This window comes from Python bivittatus, unplaced genomic scaffold (assembly GCF_059951505.1).
Source record: "Python bivittatus isolate LINGU-HERP-01145 unplaced genomic scaffold, Pbiv_v1 ctg000080_np1212, whole genome shotgun sequence".
Taxonomy (NCBI): Eukaryota; Metazoa; Chordata; class Lepidosauria; order Squamata; family Pythonidae; genus Python; species Python bivittatus.
The window spans coordinates 58695111-58718923 of NW_028277035.1; the positions used below are offsets into that span (position 1 = coordinate 58695111).

The 23813-nt window shown below is 38.3% G+C and overlaps 1 protein-coding gene across 5 annotated transcripts in view; it reads left to right on the top strand.

Moving 5' to 3' along the window:
* CACNA2D3 (calcium voltage-gated channel auxiliary subunit alpha2delta 3) overlaps window positions 1–23813 on the top strand; it is a 577343-nt gene that overhangs the window by 305861 nt on the left and 247669 nt on the right. For all 5 annotated transcript variants that reach the window (XM_088134187.1, XM_088134188.1, XM_088134191.1 and 2 more), the window contains exon 11: window positions 2411–2524. In XM_088134187.1, the coding sequence (XP_087990313.1) occupies window positions 2411–2524 (114 nt within the window). The remainder of the gene's footprint in view (window positions 1–2410; window positions 2525–23813) is intronic.

Consider the following 23813-nt stretch of genomic DNA (forward strand, 5'->3'; position numbering starts at 1 on the left):
TGTAGCAGTATGCAACATGCAAATTTTAGAAATCTGTTCTTATGAATTATAGGTCAGTACCCTTTGTTATCTGTTGGGCCTCACTTTTAGACTTGTTTGTAGGTTAGAAGAATTAAATTTCATACTTACTAGTGTTTGCCAAAGAGCTGGTGGTTCTCTGTGTTCATGATCCCCCCAACTGTATTCATAGCTAAGTCCAAATTCTTCCCAACCTTTACTTGTGCTACTACAATGAGTTGCTCCTGCAGATTACTCTGTGAATTGTAGCATGTGACAGTTGCAATTATCTCCTTTGCCAATAAAGGTAATTTTTGTTGTGATTATATGTTTTTTATAAGTCTTAATCAATAGCTAAAATTCTGTGACATTTTGAAGAGAGTTAATCATAAACAAGTGCTCCAAATGTCAGGATGTGCTGAAATTTTCACTGCTAACTGGCGAATCACTGAATTAATTGTAATTCATCATAAGGCCCCTTGTTATTGTTATTATTCTGGAAAAGATGTTCATCATTTCTGTTATTGAAATAAAAATAATTTTTTAGATTCAGTTGAGAAGATATTCCTCACCCAAGTCAATATGGTTAATATGATTTACAGTAAAATAAATAGATGAAGAGACCTACTTCCGAAGGACTTTAATATACTGTTTCTTTTTTAAATGTACAGTTCTTAGTTTAGTTTTAAAAAGAAGAGTCATTGATGCAAATAGATCTTCCAGTTTTATTCATCATACAGTGATCCCTGAGTTGGCTGGTTTTACCTTGGCAAAGTGAGAATAAAGGTTTTATGTGCCCAGTGAGTTCACAGATACTGTTTCTTGTGTCTGCTACAGTCTGCATATCCTTCCTTCCAAGCATAAGATACCAAGCATAAATTAACAGCAGCAGAGGGCTGCAGCTCAGTATTTTCTCTGAAAGTATGCTTGCCTGCTCACCTGACCAAATACACACACACAGACACACAGACACAGACACACACACGTATGTATGTATGCATGCATGTATGTGATAGGAATAAAGATGATGGGAGCAATTTTATAGATGACCTTCTAGCAAATGGAAGTTTTCAGATTGGGCATGCCCATACAGCAGCAGCATTTTTGTGAGACTGCAAGTGACGTGCGATCAAGATCCTAAATGTGCCACCAGTTCCAAAAGGATGGCACCCCAGAGTGAAAGAGAACGCAGCTTCTCTTAACCCATTTCTCCCATCATTCTGTTTGCCCCCTTTATTTTCTATTATTTTCTCATCTTACCTGTAGCAGGTAGAATCTGTTCACTGCCACTTGGTTTTTGAATAGACAAACATAGTTTTCTTCCTAGCAAGTGTTCGTTATCTAATCTCCATGTTTCTCTGTTGGCTATATGATTTGGTTGCTACCAAGAGCAGTGAAGACTACCATCCTGAAGAAATAAGATTGGTTAAAAAGGGAAAGTTTTCATGATGGGCTTCAGATCTCAGCTAAATGTCTATATATATTTATTCAAATTGCCTGGCTGATACGTGTATCAGCTCCTAGCGTCAGACCTGATTAGAGGATGAGATCCATTTGCTACTGCTCCACCATCAGATGGCTTCTGTTAGTGGGAAATCTAACAGAACTCCCCTTGCAGTCCCCTGATCCATGTTACCTCTTCTGGAAGATTGCAGGGGAAGGGAATGTTCTGCAGTACAGGTGGAAGTCTGTTCATGCACTCTTGGGTGGAGACCACAGAAAACCATATTCCTCTGTATAAGAAAAACCAGCACGGGGAAGCCTTCCCCTCTGAGCCTAGGAGCTTTTAAAGTACTGGGGAGCCTGAGAGTAGGGACAGTGAACTAGCAGACTGAGAATATAAAAGTAGGAAAGAGCCATGTCTGCCTTGAAAAACTGATAGATCTAGTTAAGGGAAAAATGGAACACTGTGTGTGTGTGTGTGTGTGTGTGTGTGTGTGTAGATATTTGGTTGGGAAGAAATGGGATAAATCCATAAAGTAAGCAAATTACCTTGATGGCAACAAGGTGATTAGTAAAATTGGTTTTATATTCCCTCTTCATTTTTGGTTCTCTCTCCCACTGACTTGATCATTAAAGATGATTGCTAATATTTTGACATATTTCCAGCAAAGTTGAGGCACTTAAATATTTCTTGCCTTGGGGCTTGTAATTGGCAGACTTGATTTTTTTGATGGAATAGATGCTTCTTTATAAAAATATTCCATATGGCATTGTACTGATTAAAGTATATCATACTCTAAATGTGGAGTATGTATGACTACTATGCTCCATCAAAATCAGAAATGAAATCTCAAAATATTCTTTTTCTAGATGGAAATACTCAGTGAAACATAGGTTTCTTATAGCAAAAGCTTGTTTGCCTAAGTTTGTCAACACCCAAGTAATGTCAAAATGTTCGTTTGTTTTCTAGTTCAATCACACAGGACAAGGAAGTATTTGCAGTCAAGCCATAATGCTGATTACTGATGGTGCTGTGGATACATATGATGCAATCTTTGAAAAATATAATTGGCCGGATAGGAAGGTAATCTTACTATGCGTATCCATGAAACAACTGTGTCAAATGTTGATCAAGATTTGCATTGTCTCATAGATACTTTCTAATGGTCGTACCTAAATTGTCAGAAATGAAGTCTTTTAAAAAAAACCCTTCTAAAGATGCTTTTCTTATTAAATGATGCTTTGCCAAACTGATTAAAAATGGAATGTTCATTTCTGTAGTGGATGTATGTTGATAAAAGGATATGTATCTCTTGTTCTAGAAGACATATTTGAAGCATTCTGACAGTAGGATATTGAATGGTTAGACACAACACCTTCTGATTATCAATAAATCAGTTGAAAAAACAGAACAATTATTATCCTACCCAAAAAGGTAGAGAAATGAGCACCACAAAATAGAGTAGGAGATAAAACAGATTTGTTTAAATATGGCCATGAACATTTATATGAGTCCATTTAAAAATAGTTGATATAATTTCAATGGTCAAATAATACATTTATTTATTTATTGCAATTATATCCTGCCACAATCTCAAAACTCTCTGCAGTGAGATATCATATATATCAACTTGCATGTACAAATGCATGTAAATATTGGGATAATATGGAAAATTATGACCCAGTAATTTGTGTGGTTGATCAATTTAAGGCGTAGAGAAATAACTGCTGGGAACTTTATGGCCCTGATCTCCTTTTTCTTAATCTCTGAACTGGAATAGGCAGCTCTTCAAATGGAAGTTGTATGTCAAATTAAACACACAGGCATCCTAACGTTGAAGCATTTCACTATGAGACATCAGTGGGCCAGATCAGTTATGGAATGGAGTTTAATTTCTTTCATCTATGATCTGTGATCTCTGAAATGAATAAGTGTACGTACACTGCTTTTCTGGGATTGATTTGTGTATCAATTCCTTCGGATGGTTTACTACTGAAGCATCTTTGCAATGCATGAATCGAAAAGGTGAGAAGGGTTGTATGAAAGAAGTATCACTTTTCATTGCACACGTGCTGCATGACTAGGCAGGATAGACTCGGCCAGTGAGTACCTATCTGTTTAATTTATTTCTGTATCAGTCATATTCTCAGAGTCTGAGAAAAGACATCTACTTATATAGACTATACATTTTGATAGCATGACCATTGTTCAAATTTGTTTATGGATGAGTCAGTAAAACAAAATCTTAAATATTCCCATTTATACTGCCAGTGAAAACAAATATTTTAAATTTCACATAACTTTTTCTTTAGAAAAATTATGTAATTGAACAATAATTTCTTATGACATATTGGGATTTGAGCATTGTAGGATGAAGTTTGCCAAAGGTAAATTATTAGTGTCTGTGACTATGATTGAGGAACTGCAGCATATTCAGATCTGAGAAAATGAGGGCCATATATATATAACAACAGTAGAGTCTGGCTATTATGCGTACGTAGCATTTCTGCCTCATAATTATTACATTACTGTTAAATAATATAAACTATTATTAATATTTAAAACAACGAGAGCAAAAAAATTAGATTACGCATACATGTGAATGATTTGAATTGGACTACTGACCACTTGCTCTAAAAAAAGTCAGAAGGACACCCATGTGCTATATATTTAATGCATGATCTAGTTTGCCCCTGTGTTATATATGATTGAATGCAAAGTAAGGTCTGTACATATATTCTGAGTTGCATTGCTTTAGATTTGATTTGAAGAGGTACCTTTGAATGCATGGAAGTGCAAATGCAACTTTGGTGTGTATCACATTAAAGCAGTTGCATCTGTTTTACATTGGTTTTCACGCTGCAGCGGAGGGCTGTGTAATCTTGGGAAAACTGCATTCCTGACCCCATGTATTCCAAATTGTATCTGAAGCATTACTCAACCCAAGCAGATAGTACTTATCAGGATCTCTCTTTTAGCTGGCTTGAACTTGCCAGAAGCTACCTATATACTTGAATATAGCATGACTAGATAAATATATTTAATGCATACTAGATAAAGACATATAAATCTGTTGACTGTTCTCTGTAAACATGAAGGTGAATATAATCCCTCTATGTTTAAATTGTCACTTCTTCCTGCCTTTTCCCAAGTTTAACAGATAATCTTGCTTTGTATCTTTTACTCTTCGTACAAAATGTGTCATAATTCATTATTGATATAATTGGCATTCCTGCACTGGAAAAGTCTAGCACTCAATGTATTCCCACAGTACCATGAATATAGGTAGTCCTTTAAGTCTGAAGAAGACACGCTGTTGTGCAGTTCATCTATGGACAAGGAGGTGGCTCTGCAGTCCTGTCTGGAAGTGCAGAGTCTAGCACAAGGGGGGCACTGGAAATCCATTGTTGTAATAACTGTGGGTGTTATTCTGTGACGCAGCTCACAGTTTTCTATCAGTTTTTGGCAGCACCTGTCTTCAAAACCAGTAGAGGCTTCATAGCACAGGGCTCGCCAGAGGGTTCTGTCAGCAGCTGCAGCTTCTAGTTCCCTTGGCTGGATTTCACAGCAGCATAGGGTTTCCTTCACAGAGCTTGTGTGGGTGACCACAAGGTCTCTTCCCAATCTCCAGTACACCGTAGAGCATCTGGCGATGCATACAGTGGCCATCCATTCTGCCTGTCCTACCCACTGCATCTGGGCTCTGATAATCAGGAACTAAATGCTGGTGGACTTCTCATGGTCCAAGATCTCCAGGTTGGAGACACGGTCTTGCCAATGGATGCCAAGGATGGAGTGGAGAGCACAGATGTTAAATTTCTCCAGTTGTTTGATGTGAGAGTCCAGGACTCACATCCATATAGGAGAGAAGGGATGACCACAGCTCTGTGGACTTTCAGCATTATGGAGATATAGATGTGTTGATTGAGCACTCTAGTATGCAGCAGCCCCAGTGCCTGACTGGCTTTGCTGATCCTGGAGTAAATTTCTTTGTCCAAAGACCCATCGCTCGAGATGATGCTTCCTAAGCATTTGAAGCTGTTTACATTTGTCAGCTGGGTATTGGCAACAGTTGATTTTTGGTCCTACGGGGTTGGTATTTGGCATGGGCTGGTAAAGTACTTCAGTTTTGTTTAGGCTGATAGTCAGGCCAAAGAACATAGCAGCATCTGAGAATTTGTTCAGCATCAACTGTAGGTCACTGCCTTTGTGCACCAGGTATGCACAGTCATGAATAAAGAGGGTTTCTTGAATGACTGTATGGAGGCACTTCATCCCAGCATTCAAGCAACAAAAGTCAAAGAGAGAGCCATCCAATCGGTACCTGATGTACACTCCCTCTTAAACCCTGGACAACATATGACAACATGCAAGCGAAGAACAGATTGAACAGGACTAGGGCTAGCACACAACCCTGCCTCATCCACTGGAAATGGCAAATGCAGCTGTTGTGCACTGCACCTCTGGGAGGTCCAGACAATGGACAGTCTGTTCAAACATCTGTGAGATTGCTTTCTTGATCTCATCAGCAGAGGGAGGCAGATCTAGTTCATCCAAAACTGGCAGTTGAGGAATCTGCTGTAAGACATCAGGATCAACTGTGGACAGCCTATTGAGCAGGTTGGAAAAGTGTTCAGTCCAATGGTTTTTCAGTCCTTCATGGTCTTTGATCAGGCTCGACCCATCAGATGACAGCAAGGGGAGCATCCTGATTTAGAAGGACCATAAACAGACTTTATGGCACTGAAGAATTGTCTGGTGCCATGCATGTCTGCATAACATTCCACCTGCTCAGCCTTTCTCTACCACACTCGTCCTGCATTACTCACCATTCCACCTGTACTTTGGACTGCAGGTGTTTAAATTTGGCTGTCTTTGAGACAGATGATGGATCATTCTGCCAGTCTTCATAGGTCTTGTTCTTGGCCTGGAAGGCTGCTGAAATGGTCTTACGGTTTTCATCAAACCAGTCTTCATGCAACTGGGTTTTCAGTCTGAGTACAGTTGTTGACGTCTGCAAGATGACATCTTTAAACTGCATACATTTTTCAGAATAGGTTCCTAAAAGTCGTAAATTGCCAGAGAGTTTTTCATTAAGTACATTTTGAAAATGGCTTGGGTTTTGCAGTCTGCCAGTGTTGAATTACATTCTGATAATCCTTGATTGCTTACGATGTAAAGGGGCTATGTGCAGGTTGAAGACCAAGCAGACCAGCCTGTGATCTGTCCAGCACTCAGCACCTCGCAGGGCCCAGGTGATGATGATGTCTTTAAGGTTGCACTGTCATACACAGTCAAATAAGTGCCAGTGTTTGGACCTGGGATGCATCTAAGTTGTTTTGTACTTGTCTGCAAGTCTGAACACTTGTTCAGAAGCAACAGGCCATTGCTGTTTAGTTTTCCCACCCCATGTCTCCCAAGGACTCCATCCCAGTTGTTACTGTCTATCCCCACCCTAGCATTGAAGTCACCCAGAATGATGAGTCTGTCACTGGTGGGGATTGTTCGAATAATCTGGTCCAGGTCCTCATAGAAATCTTTCTTGTCCTCATCTGGACTTGTGAGAGTTGGTGCATAGATGCTAACAATGGTGATGTACTGGGACTTGCTGAGAGGAAAACAGAACTTCATAATAAGTTGGTTTATTCCAGTGGGTAGAGTAGAGATGTTCTTCAACAGAGCAGGTTTGATTGCAAAACCTATTCAGTGAGTCCTGTTGTTAGTCTGTGGCTTCCCTTTCCAAAAGAATGTGTATCCACTCACTGCTTCCTGTAATGAACCCTTGTCTGCCAGCCTGGTCTCAGTGAGTGCAACAGTGTCAATGCTATAATGGCAAAGTTTGGCTGCTTTGAGTGCTATTCGTCTTTCGGGCCTTGACACCTTACCTCTATCCATCAAGGTATAGACATTCCAGGCACTGAAAATGAATTTTCTTTGGTTCATTTTTCTTGATGCTCAACCGCTAAGGAGATGATCTGCCAGCCAGAGTTAGCTGGCCAGATGTTGTGGGGCAGGCAGTGTTAGGGTACCTTTTCGAACCCCCTCCATCATGTGAGAGTGAGCAGGGCTATCCTAAAAAGGGCTGCCCAGTCACTGTGGATGCTGCCAGACATCTCTGCTGCCCCAGGTATTGCAACAAATGACCACTGGTCCAAAGGCTGCCCATGTGCAGGTTTGTGACTACAACTGCCAGTGGTCATCTCCACCTGTTTTTTCATCATTCCCCCATTGCTGCAGGGCTCAATGAATTAGGTTTGGATTGAGGTGAATTGCAGATGAGTTGTAGATGAAGATGAATTGCACAGCAGAAACCTGTGCATGATGGATTTTTAAGTGGAACAGCCATTGCACAGGGGCAGTCCCACTCTCTTGGCATAAGAGACGTTAATCCAGTGGCACGGAGAACCATTACTGCCGGAGACCCTCCTGCTGTAGTGGATGACCAGGATGTCAAAGTGTCTTGTTATGCTCTTAGCTTTCCACAACGCCTACTGGGCCTGCCTTCTTGACCACTGGTCAGTCTCCTCCACTCAATCTGCCAAGGCCAGACTTCATATGCTGGGATAGACAAGTCCCCTACCTCACCGAGGCTCGAAGACCTGTCAGCTACCCTCACCTGGTTTGGCCCGTTTGCCAGGACAGTTGACCAGGGTGTGGCTGCTGCACGTTTTACAGCTACTTGGAGCCACAGGTGAGAGCTGAGCACCAGGTGGGGACCAAAGGTGAATGAACAGCCCTGAAAAGGGCATGGTAGGCCCTTCCACCGGAGGTGTTACCTCTCCCTGGGCACCCGTTACCCTCCAATACACTCCATACACCCCAGAGAAACATACTTAGGAACATAAAAAGGGCAACATCCACCCGCCCCATATTTTAAACCTTGAACTCAGACTGTGCAATAATAATGTAATCTGGAGTTGTGAATAAGAAAATAAGACATGGGAAAAATTTATTTTCCTTAAATGTTAGGGATTTCTCCACATTGCCAGTGGCATAAACATACTATGGCAGCTGTAGGACTTCAAACACAGTCTGGATAATTAAAACTGGCACATTTCTTCACCTGACACTGATGCTTTTGACAGTTATTGGTTTTGTCATTAGAAACTCAATGAAAGCTGTGAAGAGAGACTTCCTAGCTATTTTCTGGTGGGGTATACAATGAATATGTCACAATCATTTTATGACTTAGACTATACAATTTACAGTTACACTTACCATTGTTGCTGGTAATACAGCACTATTTCAAAGTAAGGATTTGGTTAACACAGTTATGTCTAAAATTTTTGAAAGTCCCAGATTTATGAGTTCCCTCCCCATAAATAGAATACCATGTATGATTGATGCTTCATACATGTCATGAATGGGTTGGTCTGTTGCAAGCAGTCCATGCATATATATGCATCATGTGCAAACAAGATCTATTGTACTAATATTTACTCAGCTTATATTTTGCTATTCCATCTGAAATTGCCAGTATGATTAATAATATATTTAAAAAATGATTTAAAATGAGTACCAGGACCAGAGAGATCCAGGCTCAAGCCTACACTCAACCATGAAAACTCACGGGTCAGTTACTATCTCCCAGATTACCTTCCTGCCTGCAGAAGTAACATTTCTGCTCTTATATCAGTGTGTGTCAATTGCCATGCATATAGCTATTACTAAGTTAATCAAGGGCATTTTGTTGGATCCTTTTGGCAATCTCTTCTGATTAGCTGACCATTAAGCTTCTTTTTTCATCTTTGGATTTTCTTCTCCCTCAGAAATGCTGTGCCAGCTAGGCTAATTCTTTGAAGTATTGTTTCCTTCTCTGTGCATAGCAACCCCTCCATCACCCAGGAACTTGCCCATATTCAGCACCTATCCATCTTCTCCTTTCCTTTTTTGAGTCCAGCTGAAACCCCATCTGCTTAGCCCATTTCAACTTCTTTTCTTCCCCGCATGAGAGACACTCTCTCTGTGTGGAAAAATCTTACCTGTCTCCTCCCAGCTTTTCCCCAATCTTAGATTATCATCTCTAAATGCAGTCTCTATGCCTGGAAGTTCACATGGCTGACTGGCACACTGTGTTTATCTTCTCTCTTCTGTCACAGAATTATTCCTTCAGTTGGTGGGGTTGTAATGGTTAGCTTTTCCCCTAGCTAAACCCATTATATTGTGGGATTAGTTAACTTAATAAAAGTATGAAAGAAATTGTACTTGGAGAGACACTCTAAAGAGAATGCACTCTTTCCTTCTCAGCCTTCTGTGCCCAGATCTTCACCGAACCAGTTGAAAGTGGTATCCTTTTGTGTTGAGGGAACTGGGATGGGTGTCAGTCATAACTGAACAGGGAGGGATGCCTTTACTGAAAATGCCTTATTGTGGCTTTCTGCACAGTGAGTATCTCACAAGAGCAGCCCCTTCCAAGAGCACATCCTCATTCAACCTGAATTGTTGGTCAGGTAGACAAGAATCTTGACAAGACAAGACAAGACAAGAAACAATCCAACAGAGAACAGATGTGGTGTTTTGGTTTTGTACCATCGTTTCGAGCCACCTAGAGTTGTGTTTCTTGATGGGCAGCTGTATATGTCTTTTAAATAAATAAATTGATTAAATAAATATCCATGTCCTAAGTCATACTGAGTTCTGTTTCATCCCACACACTCTGAATGTGGTTTGATACCACAGAGACAGTGGTTTGGGCTTAGAACAATATATGAACCTTCCCTAAATATTCATCATTTCAACAATGATCAACTATTTATATATTTGATTTTGTGTCCTCTATACTTTGATGGAGTTTCATAAGGTAGTAGACTGGCTTTTTATTCCTATTAAAATATTAGCCCTGAATAACTGATTGTCCCCCTCATAAAGTACTGTAATTTGCTTTGCTGCTTTTCCTTAACTGGCCTAAAAATCTGTTATGAAACAATTTATACTTCAAAGTAAACACATCTTGTTTTTATGGAATAACTGTAAAGTACCATTTGTGTTAAACTGAAATCTGATTTCAATATCTTTCCTGGTTTTAACATAGAATATTCAGTGAATCCATTGCTAGGATACTCTACAGTATAGTTTTTGTTTTTTCATATTGTTGTCTGGGGATTTAGTTCTTGAAAATAGACCTCAGAGAATCAAGACTCACTAGGGTTTCTGTGCTGAAATGCAGATTATATGGCATTGTGATTTTTTTTATTGAAGAACCACCATCTGCTGTTCAACATGTTCCTTAGAAAAACAGACACACTTATGAGAGCCTAGATAATAAAAATGTAAAAATGTGATTATATAAAATAGGCCAAGTCTACAACAGAACTAACAAAAAGCAATCCTTAAATATAGACTCTTTTTGTAGAGAACATTTCTGTTATTTTTTTTTAAATGCCAGTTAGATTAATTACCTAGTTAGTTTCTTACCAGGTTCAACTCCTGGTGATCACATGGACAAATGCTTGCCAATGTATATTTCTTTCAAAGACATTCCAGTAATCTCTTCGATGCTATCCATTCATTTTTAACTGTTGTTTTTTTTTTAAGAAAATCTTCAAAGTTAATTTATAGGCCACCCAACTCCCAAACAACTCTGGGTGGCTTGCAGTTAAAAACCAACTAAAAACCAACAATATCCAACTTAAAATCAACCATTTTTATATTACGTTTAGCTGATTATGTTTCATTTATGGATCTTATATATGTGATTTTATTAAATATGTTGTATGACTGCATATTGTTTTTTGTTTTGTTTCTATCCTGACTTACGGAGGGAGAACTGTATGCCACTCAGAGCTGGTTTTGATTGGAATGACCTATAAGCCCTTTAAAATAAACAAACAAACACATCTATCCATCTTAACATATCAGTTTTCAGCTCCCTGAACCTTGTCAAGCATAAACACTTTTTCCAGATGTAGCATCTGCTTGTATCACATGCCCAAAACATGCAGATTTGTGTTGCTGACCAAGGCTGCAAGGGAGCAGTCAATCTTTATTTGATGCTTGATTCTTCCAAGGTCCTCTTAGTAACTGTATTCCATAAGCCCAAGGCATCTGTTTTCTTTTTCTTCTTTTTCAGTGTCCCGCCTTCACAGCCATACACAATCATTGGAAAGATCATTTTTTAACTAGCTTAATTTTTGTTGTCATTGAAATATTTTTTTTATCCTTTATGAGCTTGTTTAAATTTGTCAGCGTAAGATTAATCTCCTCTTTGATTTATCACATTGTCCATCTTTTTTTCCTTCTTGAGTCCAGGAAAACAAAACTGTCTATCACTTTCACGTTTAAAAGTTCATGTTCAACTATAAGTTCACCAAGCATGCTGGCTATTAGGTACTTAATATTAAATATTAACATGCTTTATTTCTATTTCCCTTTTTTCTTTTGTAGTTGCTTTTGTCAAATAAAGTGTCATTCTCCATGTGTCTTGAATTATTCATATTTTGTCTTCCAATTTTCATTCTAACTGTCATCCCTTTCAATTCTGCCATTCCTATCGTGTGCTAGCCATGTAAATTAAATAGATATATTAGGACAATAGGCTTCCTTGACTCATTTCTTCTCCTATTCTGAACCACCCTGCTTGTCCAAATTCAGTTATTATTTATTGTAAAGTTTCCTCAGAAGAATAATCAGGTGTTCTGGCACATCTATTATCTCTTAATATATTCTATATCCTGGCATGATTTATACTGACAAAGGCCTTGGTGTAATCAATGAAGCAAAGGTAAGTCTCTTTCTTTAATTCTCTTGCAGTATCTGTTATCTATCTTATTTTAGCTATCTGATCTTATGTCTTCCTACTTTTTCTGAAACCTGCTTGACCATTTGACCTTTCTCTCTCTTATGTGAGGAATTAACTGCAATGCTTCAGTAATTGCACATGCTGTGCAACTCCCTTCCTTAGATTACCTTTACGATCATGTTCCATATCTATTGACAGGGTTGATAACACTTGACTGCCTGTTTTGCAGTTTTAAACAGTTCAGTGAGCATTTCATCTGAGTCTACTTCTCCTTTGTTTGTTTATTTATTATTTGTATTGTCTCACTTTCTGGTGGAATCATCTATTTCGGTTATTATACCATTTATAAAAGATTTCAGCATAGTTTACCATAGTCCTATCTTCCTTTAATTTGATTAGCCTCTATTGGACCACTTCCATGTTTGCTTGTAGTATTCCTATCCTAGCTATACATTTTTCTGGCATTTCTCTGAACTTCTTCAATGTACCTTTCATTTTCCATTTCTTGTTTTATTCCTCTATTTGTTGATCTTCTCACCTGAGATATCTTTCCTTATCCTTTCTTGCTTAACACTGGAAGATTGCATTCAGTCATCATATGTGCCTCTTATTCCCAATCTTTACTATCCCCATCTTTTATGATAACTTGTTCCAAAAGTCATTGTGATCCTTTACTTTTTGAAATATTGTGAATATCGTTTTTTCTGCTTTGGTTTTCATAACGTCTCTTATCTCTCCCCATAGTTTTTCAGATTCTCTTATACACAAGTTAAGTCTAGTGAATCTGTCCATTATATTGACCTGCATGTCCATACTGGGCTGGCACCTGTTTTCTTTAATCTTCTAAGTTTAACCTATAAATTTGACACCTATAAAAGGTCTGTTCTGCAACCTGTATCTGGAAATCGCCAGACTGACTTGACTGTACTTTTCTGTGTACTGTTTCCTTTTCTATAGTCTCTGTGATTCTGACATTGTTCTAGTGCTGTTCGTCAGCAGAGTCTGCGTTTATGCTGCTTAAATCAGTATTTGTGAAAAAAAAAAATATGAAGGATACCTATTGGTCTCGTGCTCATCTTAAACTATATTACCTTTAGGCTTTGTTGTTAATGCTGCTCTATAAATGGCAAAAAGTGAAACCTTTTATCCTTCCTGTGGGATTCCCCAAAGCATCTGGTTGGTTATTATCAAAACAAAATGGTGGACTTTGAATAGGCCTTTGGTTTGATCTTTGAAGACATGTATTACATTCTCATGAACTTGCTTTTATGCTTCTCCCCTAGATTTCAGGGATTTTATACTTTTTGTTTCTTTTAAAAACACTATGCCTAATTGCAATGTGGCTTTTCTGTTTAGTTGTTCCATCCAAAGGGTAGATTGTTGAATAGATAGATGTGTGATATGAAGTGAATTTCTACTCTGAGATAGAAATCTCAGATATGGTGCCCAGGATCATAACTGTGGCCTCTGGCAGTAGTGGATTCCTGAGTATGGGTCCTGACCTTCTTCCTAGACTGTCCCTGTTATTGAATTGAGTAAGGCAGCCATCTCAGGGAATGCATGTTGAAGGATGATTCTGGGTGTCATATAACCTGCCTTGAACTTCTTAAGCCAGAAGTAGACAACCGGGTATTCTCCAAATGTTTTTGACTCTAAGTACATAATCCTTTGCTCATGGCACAGCAGAAACCAAAATCCAGAAGATCTGGGGAGCAAAAAAATTGTTGTCCCATTGCTGCAGTGAAAAGAAATAATCATCTGAAACTTTAATTGTCCAGCCAATTTCTGTATATGGAATGCAAGCCAAAATGTCTTAAGTGGTCTGATGAATCTTCATGATTGACTCATTATTTTTGTGTTAGGGTGAAGTACCTTCTCCTCTCCACAAAATATAAACTGAAGGGAAGTTTGTTTTATAATCAGAGATTTGAATCTTGAATGGTACAATGGTACAATCTGGCTGAGCTTTTTGGCTTCCTTGGTGCAATTCATAGTATTACCATACTCAGGTGACAGCAGTGGTAAGAATTGTCTTCAAACATACAACTAGTTCTTTGTTAATGAAAACAAGATAATTATTACTTGAACCAGGTGTACAGTCCTATGTTCCTCCACAGTTTATGAATCATAGTAAAGACATGCAGATGTCCAGTCCAAAAGATGATTGAAAAACCAACCCTATATTGAGCAATAGAAACTTCATGTTCTATCAGAATAATTTCAGTCATCATCGTTTTCTTTACAGTTTTGAGAAGTAACTTGGTAAAATGAGAAAGCAGACTTATCCTTCTGCATCCTGGGGAGCTATTTCATTTGAGAGGTTGAACACTGGGTTAACAGCACGGACTGTTGGGACCACCAGAATTAAAGAAGGGAGTCTCTGTGATTTAGCCTGGGTTTAGGTAGAACTGCATCCAGGGGATTGTCAAGAGCATTTAATGGCATCTTCTAAGTGCAATCAGCTCAATTATTTTAAGTCATGTTTGGGATGAGACAACTCAAGCTCATGCAACAAAACAACCAGTCACATGATAGACCATGTGCTAATTGTGCACGCCTGGGTGTTTGGCTGTATGCTATCTTTTATGTCCACCTTAGCCTCCTTTTCAAAAAGAAAGAAAAGATATTGCTAATTAAACTGACTATTGTGTGGAACATAATTTGCATCATTTGTGACATGATGGCATGACACCAGTGTTGTAAATCACAGCAGAAATTTGGTCTTTTGTATGTGAAATCCATTGCATTAAGATCTGATAAATTGAGGTTTCACTGTATTTTATAAATGTGCTTGTTAATTTTACTTCAGAAGAGGAGAGTTCCAAGGAACAAGAAGAATAAATTAAAAGTCTGTTTGCTTTTATTCTGCTGTGAGAATATCTGTAAAAAGCAGTTAATCATTTCTTTAAGTAAATGATCATGCTAGCTAAATTATACCAGCTGAAACATCTGTGACAGAAACAAGTGGAATGCTATAAACATTCCCCAAAGATTTAAATACATTTGCTTTCATCAAATTCACACCCCAATGAAAATGTGTATCTGTGTCCATGGAAGGAAAAAGGATGCGATTATGGGCTGGAATTTAGTTGCATACCAAAATTATGCATATACAAAGCCTGCAGTGTAGTTGCAAAAACAGACTTAATTTTGTTTTTTCCAGTGGCCCAAATATTAGAAAAGTGGGAAGAGTGCTCCTGCCACAGGGTTAGTAATAAAGATTCAAGCTCAGCAATGAATGCTACAAAGGAATATTGGAGACCAATGGGGCACATGGGTGGATTCCACATTTCTTACCAAGCTAGCGTTGTTCTGCCTTCTGGGCAAAAAAGAAAAGAAACAGAATGAGAGAAAGGGTTTTCCCTTGGGCAAGAAGAAAGATTATGAGGCTCATCAGGGGACTGAAAACTAAGTCTTAAAAGGAGGAACTGAAGAAACTAGGTATGTTTAGCCTTGAAAAAAGGGCAGCATTTGGGGAATGAGTATCTGAAGGGGTATAGTACAAAGAACGCCAAGATCTGTTCTCCATCATCTGAGAGGGCAAGGCATATAACAGTCTTAAGTTATAGAAAGAGCAGATCAAGGGTGGAACCAAATAGAAGCATTGACTCCTTTCACTGGGTTTGCTCAAGCGAAGGCTGCACAGTCATCTTTGGAGGTCTTTTAATATGGGTTACAGCACTGAGCAGAGGGTTGGACTTGGGAGTCTAAGTTTGTGGTTATATTATATTCCTATGATATTCAACATTTTGGGCAGTCCAAGGGCCGAAGTGGGTGGGAGCATGAGACAGAATGGATGAGACTGTTGTTTCCCTTGTTTGGAAGAAAGGGTTTCTTTTAAAAAAATCTGTTTTCAGTCTTGGGTTCTTTCCTCCTTAGCAAGGTGAGCAATAGTTTTGTAAGAGTGAACCTAGGGCAGAAAGAAGAGATTTGGAGGCAAAGGATCACCCACCACTGGTTTAATAGGCTTATTATTATATTTAAAAAGTCTTAATCCATTGTATACATTTCACTTAATTAAATATTGCATGTCAAATGTTTAAACAAACAAACTAGTGTTGTAGCACACATTTCAGCCAACACAGAACATTTCAAAAGAAGCTTTGTGACAGTTGTCACTTACATTGAGGTTTTGAATGGATGAGAACTGTAATGGCAAAAGATTTGGTATATCAACTCTACTGATAGTTGGACTTTTTTTTTTTAGAAGAACCCAAGCAGATTCTTTGACTGATTTGCCATTGCTGTTTCCAGTTCATCTTAGATATCAAGCTTAGAAACTATAATTCCAGGCATGGAGAGAAGGTAGACTGGATCTAATAATAGTTGTCTAGTTGATCTGCAGTGTTTATTAATCTATTTGCTTGCTTGCTTGCCCTCCATTCCCGAAGGCTCTAAGTGGCTAATAGTGTCAACATATAAAATAACGCCCCACCCAACCCAAACCAAGATAAAAATAAAACAGATAAAGGAAAATAAAAATGGATGGAGTGGGGGGCTTGGTGGTTCTGCCTCCTGGGACAGGGCAACAATAAAAGTATGATTTTTTTTCTTCCCATGTAAATTGGAACAGCTTGAGGTAACCATAAGTGATTTTTTTGTGTTAAAGGAACTATGAGCTCAGAAGTTTTGGTTCTGGAAATAAATTCCTATACTATGAATATGTTCAGAGAAACTGGTTTGTCAAGCTGAAAAGTATGTTATTTATATGACTGGCAGATTTTGGAATTCTAATAAGGTATGTAAAATAGTTTTGAAAGCCTGAAGGCTGCCCTTACTTCACATAAAAGATCCCTTTCATCTAGCCTTTTAAAAGTCTCTAAGAAAATTGATCCTTCAAGTACCTGAACAATATATTGTTTTGCTTTCTTCATCTACTGTTGGCATTGTTTTAACCTACCTAGTCTTTAAAGTTATTGCTTTTTAGCATACTCCAAAAGCTCAGGGTGAAAAAGTGTGTCTTTTTGTTTCAGACATTCTTTACCTATTTGAATATTGTAAATATAAGCCGCCTTTAAAAAAAAAAAATCCTATAGCTCAACCTTCCACAATGAGTTGGGACTAGTACTCCTTAGCTAATGGAACAGTGTCCTTTGTAGGCCAAGTCTCCTGGCTGCTGTTGCTCTTGTCTGTATTTTTTCCATACTCTGACAGCCTCAAAAAATGCTCTGCCACATCCTCATCCTTTGTAGTCATGTTTGGTGTAGTGTCTTCTTTCGCTCCATTTTAGAAACAGGATTGCAAATTGGGATCAGTTGTGATTCATCATGAACAAAACACCAAGAATAAATGCAATATAAATTAATGCATTATGCATGGGCAGCTACATATTAGTTTCATTTGTTTCCATTTCTTTAAGGAGCCACAAAAACTGTCGGCCTGAAGTTAAGGAAGGGCCAGAAACAGAGAGGGAAATTGGCAGCTTAAACTGTCCAGCCATCAGCTTTTTGTAATTGAAGAGTCCAGTGTTCTGGTAGCTTTTCTTTGCAGACAAAATTCTCCAGTCACCATAGCATATTCACGTATAGAGGAGAGTTACAGAGGTTGATTCTTCTCTTTCTGGAGATGAAATGCTTGTTTCTGCTGTTCTTACAAATAGTTTTAACTTCCCAATCACTATTTTTATCACTTTTTATTTCCCTGCAATTTTGCAATTCTCTATTTTGTCACATGTGTTAATTATTTTTTACTTGTTCGTTCAGTTTACATTGGTTAAGACAGTCACTAGGCCTTCTTTAACTGCCTGTAACATGGAGATGCTTTCTGTTTTCTCTGAAATTTGACATTCATGAATCTTTCAGTGAGTTAGCAAAATGCCTGAAGTGTTCATGCCAGTGAAAAGAATATGCTGGTATTTCAGGCAACAGAAGGGCACCTGAATTTCCAATTGAAAACAGTGTGTCAAATGTCTCTTATTAAATTCCATAGAATATGAAAACACTTTTTTTTATCTGTCTGAAATTTGGCATGTCTCATCCCTTTGTAGAAGGGTGCTAGTAAAATGTCTAAAAATGTGTGGCAATTTGAGTGGGAAACACAAACATTACAGGCAGCAAATTGCAACTAAGTCTGTCATTAAAATGGGTGGTAAAGTAAGCTCCAGAATAAAACAAAAGGTAATGGAAGAAACAAAATTAATACACTTTTAACAAATGAAGCAAATCAAATGAGGCTGTCAGTAGCCAGGATGGGTGGTGAAATGAGATGAAATTAACTATCTTGCATTTTTCCAGGTTGCTGTTGGATGTAGCTCTAAAAGGCATTTAGTAGTTGATTAGCTGGCTTATGAAACAGAATTTATAATCTACTGAATCCATCTCTGAGCACCTTGCTAAAATCACATATTGTAAATTATACATCCAAAATGCCGTACATGTTACCGGAATTTGCAAATTGTATCTTGAACAGATAATCTGGAACAAACTTTCCTGGATCATGCGTATGTATGTGTATAAGAATTGCATATCTAGACCATTGTATCACCATAATATCTCAAGTTTTAAATGTAACATTCTTTGCTTTCAAAGTGAATAGAGTGCTCACAAGAAATAATAGGGAACAATGACATACAATCCAGGGTTTGCAAAGGGCCCACTGATAACTGTACAGAAAGCACAAAGTAAGGATTTGGAAGAAGCTACTAATCTCACAGCCCCCCAAGTGATTATGGAACTTTCCATTCAGTGGCAAGTATTCCCTTTGCCATTTTCTGAGGCTAAATCTTGATAGAAGGAAATGCTGCCCACCAAGATCAGCCAAATGTCATGATCCTCTACAACAGTGTTGTCCAAACTTGGCCACTTTAAGATGAGTGGACTTCAACTCCCAGAATTCCCCAGCCAGCATGTCTGGCTGGGGAATTCTGGGAGTTGAAGTCCACTCATCTTAAAATGGCCAAGTTTGGACAACACTGCTCTACAAAGTATGCATGGCCCTCTGTCAGACCTTCAGAGATTTGTCAGGCTAAAACATAAACCTGTGCCAGCTTAGATAGGTGTATTTTACTCCCTTCATTTAATGTTCCATACATAACTTTTTGTTGTGCGTGTATTTTCAACAGTAAAGTAAAATTATAGTGAAACATAAAATTGACTTTTTTTTTATCCATAAGTTAATGAGAAAGCACCTGGCTTTTCTAGAGTTTGGTTCAGAGCACTGTAAAGGAGAAAGTACTTTATGAGCCATGAGGGAATCTTAAGTTAAAGTGAATACTGTATAAAATAGAGCGAATGAACTAACTTTTTCCACCAAGATATCAGGCCACATTTATCCAAATAAAGTGATACAACAAAACACACATGTTTTTGAACTACTTTGTTTTGTGCTCCAGAGTGATTTATTAATGGATTGTTAAGTGGCAAAAGAAATTGTCCCTTATTCCCTTCTTACTAGTTAATCAAGTGCTAACAGCACTTTTGCCTCGACAAGACCCAAAAGTTCTAATAGAAGTTATGCTGGTATAAGCTATTACAGATCTCCACGGAATATTGGATAATTAAAGTCATAGCTGGGTTACTGAACAATAAGAGCATATGGCCTCACTCTTTACTTTCCTTCATTATTTTTACCTATTTCTTTTTAGAAGGTTAGACTTCAGCCACAGCAAGTTCAAGTCTCTTGAAGCTAGATCAGGTCTTGGCATATTTACTCAGGTGTAAGTTCCACATTATGCTCGATAGGCCTTGGGTGTATGTACACAGACATAGACTTTTAGTACTTGCATTCTTCTATTTGTATATAAGGCCTTGAAGAGGAGCACATTTCTTTTGGGTGTTTTCTACAGCAATACTGAATGAGATTTCAAGACTTTTAAAGGGCAAAAAAGCAGGTAGCTGAAAGCGATGTAGCATTAGAAAGACTTATCACTAAAAGAAAGTCTGTAGCTGAGATTCAGCCTTCCCCAACCTGCTGCCTTTTCTACCCTCGCTAGAAATTATAGTCAATGCATCTGAAAAACACTGGCTGAGGAAAGCCATTCTACTTATTTTATGAATGAGTCCTAGGCATTTTTTATTCAGCCTATGTTGCTGCACTTGACCTCATAGAATGAAATCCTGTTTGGCACAGCTGAAGTATCAACAAGTGCTTACCTTATGGTTCACTATTAGTAGTATCTCAATAACAGTGTCGATCCTTTCCTGGACCGGGAGGTCTTGCTCAAGGTCACTCACATGTTGGTGACTTCCTGTTTGAATTACTGCAGTGTGCTTTACACGGGGCTGTCCCTGAAGACCACCCAGAAGCTACAACTGGCATATGCAGTGCTGGGCCCCTAGGTTCACCCATATTACACCCCTGATGCACGAGCTGCACTGACTTTGAGTTTCCTTCCAGGTGCAATTCAAGGTGCTGGTTATCACCTTTAAAGCCCTACATGGCAAGATACCACGTTATCTGCAGGACCGCCTCTCCCTGAAGGTATCTGCCCATCCCACCAGAGCAGATAGGGGTAGGCAGGCTCCAGGTCCCTTCCCTTAAACATTGCCACCTTGTGGCATGCCTTTTCCATTGCAGCCCCTGCCCTACGAAACACCCTTCCCCTCAGATCCAACAGGCCTCCACCTTGAGGAGAGCACTTAAAACCTGGCTCTGCCCGCAAGCATTGGGTGAGGGAGAGATCAGAACAGGAGGAGAATGTGTGGGTTGCTTCAGGGAAATGTAGATGTGGTGCCAGGTTTTTGTTTGTTTGTTTGTTTCTTGCTTTTATAGTCTATATATTGTTTTATTCTTGGTTGTAAGGCCCAGAGATTGGTTTAAGATGGGGGCTACAAATGTTTTAAATAATTTTTAAAATGAATTAATTAAATAAATCCAGTAAAAGGCACTGTGTTTTTTTTCTTCAGTCCTCACAGGCGTCTTTTAGTCTTTTCAGTTGATCTTTCTTAGCCAATCCAAGGTTTCCCACTTTGGAAAGATCAAATCTCATTTTGCATAGTATGTTAATAAATATTTTCTTGGAATTTTTAAAATTCCTTTTTTGGTTGTTATATTGTTGTTGTACTTCATTCCCATTCAACAGCTTTCACCATGCTGCTCACAATAACCTTTTTGGTTCCCTACAAACTATTCAGAAAATTAATTTTCCATGCATATAATCAGTTTGGATTTGGCATGAAAAAAGTATCAGCCTGGTTGAGAAAGAACTCACCAAAAGTCAGTGAGATGCCAGAATATATTTAGTGCAGATCAGGAAGTTCAGAAAAGTCCATGTACATGAATAATATTTTACATAGCAGGTGTGGAATAAACAAATAAAGTAAAACAAGATGAAGACTCCTTCTCTTTATATATATAACAAAGATTTCAGAAAGAGCTTTTGAATTTTTAAATGAGATGTTAGAAATAACATTGATTAGGTTTTCTTGTTTATTTATTTGTTTGTTTGTTTGTTTGTCTGATTTATATAGCTGCCCATCTCACTTTTATCTGATTCTAGGCAGCTTACAATAAAACAATTGAAAACACAAAATACATAATAGAAAACAAAAATAAAAACATGTAGCAGAGGGCATGATCTAACCTATCATCCATACAACCAGGAGACGGGCTCTAACCCACACCGAGGGCCGAGGGCTTGAGCACAAAGACAAGTTTTCAAGACTTACGAAAGGCCAACAGGGATCGGGCCCACTAATCTCAAGGGGAATGATGTCCCAAAGGGTGGGTGCCACAGCAGAAAAGGCTCTCCTTCTAGCTGATGGGACTCAGAGCATGCCTTTCCTGCCAGATTGGATAGGATGGGTAGAAATACTTGGGGAGAGACAGTCCCATAAGTAACCTGGTCCTGAGCCATGAAGGGCTTTAAAGGTGACAACCAGGACCTTGAATTGCACCCAGAAGCATATCAGAAGCCAACGTAGCTTATAGAGCAGTGGTGTCACATATGCCAAGTAACTGGCACAAATTAATGCCTGTGCTGTTGCATTTTGCACCGGTTGAAGCTTCTGAATACTCTTTGTTCTTTGTAGACTAAGGAGAATTCATGTATGAAACTGACAACTTGCTTTGAAGGATATTTTCTTGGAATGAATATACCGTGCACTTTTTTCCGCCTGCATGGATCCTTTATTAGCTCCTTCATCTTAATGTTTTGAATAAAACTAAAAGGCATATAAGTCTGGTGCCAACACTGTTATCATTAGGCACCAAAGTCAGAGTATAAAATCAAGGCTGCCCAAATTGGGACAGACGGTAGAAAACAGTTTCATGCTTTCTTTATCTCTTTGCTGCTGTCTCGTGAGCATGATACCCATTAATTGCTGCCACTGAACTTTCTTTAAGGATAAGAAATAGCATATTTCTAGCCTGTTACTATGGGTTTAATACAATTTGAATGCATTTTAGCAGATGACCCAGAAAGTCCCTTCCATCACATACAGTATATTCTGTGAGTGTGGTTGGGTGGATTCTTGTATTGAGGAAGGGTGGTGGAAGACAGGATTGCAATAAAAAAGAGAGGTTATAATTTTGTAAATAAATGCAAAGCTTTCAAAATGATACCTGGATTGGTGACAGATTATTACCATAATAAATAATAAATAATAACAAATAATAAAAATATTTTATTATAATATAATTAATATAATGTAATAAAAATAATAAATAAATAACAAAGAAAGCCAGGGGTCAAGGTGTTGGCCTAGAAACCAGGAGACAGTGAGTTCCAGTCCTGCCTTAGGCATAAAAGCTGGCTGGGTGACTTTGGGCCAGTCACTCTCAGCTCAAATCACCTCACGGGGTTGTTGTTGTGGGGAAAGTAGGAGAAGGGAGGAGTATTAGGTGTGTTCACTGCCTTGAGTTATTTATAAAAATAATAGAGCTGGGATGAAAAAAAAAAACCTTTAAAAATCCCAGAGATGTGTGTTTAATTCATGTCTTTCACATTGTTCTGAAGATAAAGGGAGAATGAAAAATGCCTTGAATGGGACATTTGAAAGTATGAATAGATCTTCCATCTGTGGTTTTAATTTTAAATTTAGGAATCAGTTGGAAGGGCTTTCCTAGTGTCTAGGATATTGTTAGCTTTGGAGTAGGACAATTTTGTACATAAATTATTCACTGGGAAAAGAATTTATCTTGTGATGTAATGTAAGGATGGGCAAAGTATTTGTGGCAATTGATTGACTGATTATATGCCGAAAAGTTAGTGTCAGCTCTTAGTGACCATATTGATAGATTTTCTCCATGAATTGGCCACTATAGCTTGCACTTTAAACAAAACTGAGCAGTGAACAGTTGTACTAGTAAAGACAAAATAATGTCATAGAAATAGTCAAAGGATATCTGGTTCTTTGGGGTGGGCTTTGTTTCTCCCCCTGCCAGAATTTGACCTAGAAATTTAATAAAGAAACAAACACACAAACAATATTAAGTCTAAATAAAAGCAGACATACTCCATACTCACTTAAATTTTGTCCTGAAAAAGTAGCAAGAAATTATGCTTCCTTATGTTTGATGACATAGTTTCTGAGGGTTTGGAACCACATATAAACAAAGCTCTAGTAAACAAAATATTTTTTTTATCTATAGATTTATATTCAATTTTAAATCTGTAGGTATTACGTCATAGCATGAAAGCACGAGGAAGAGGACGTTTTAAAAACTGACACACAGATTTTAAGATTCTGATAATGA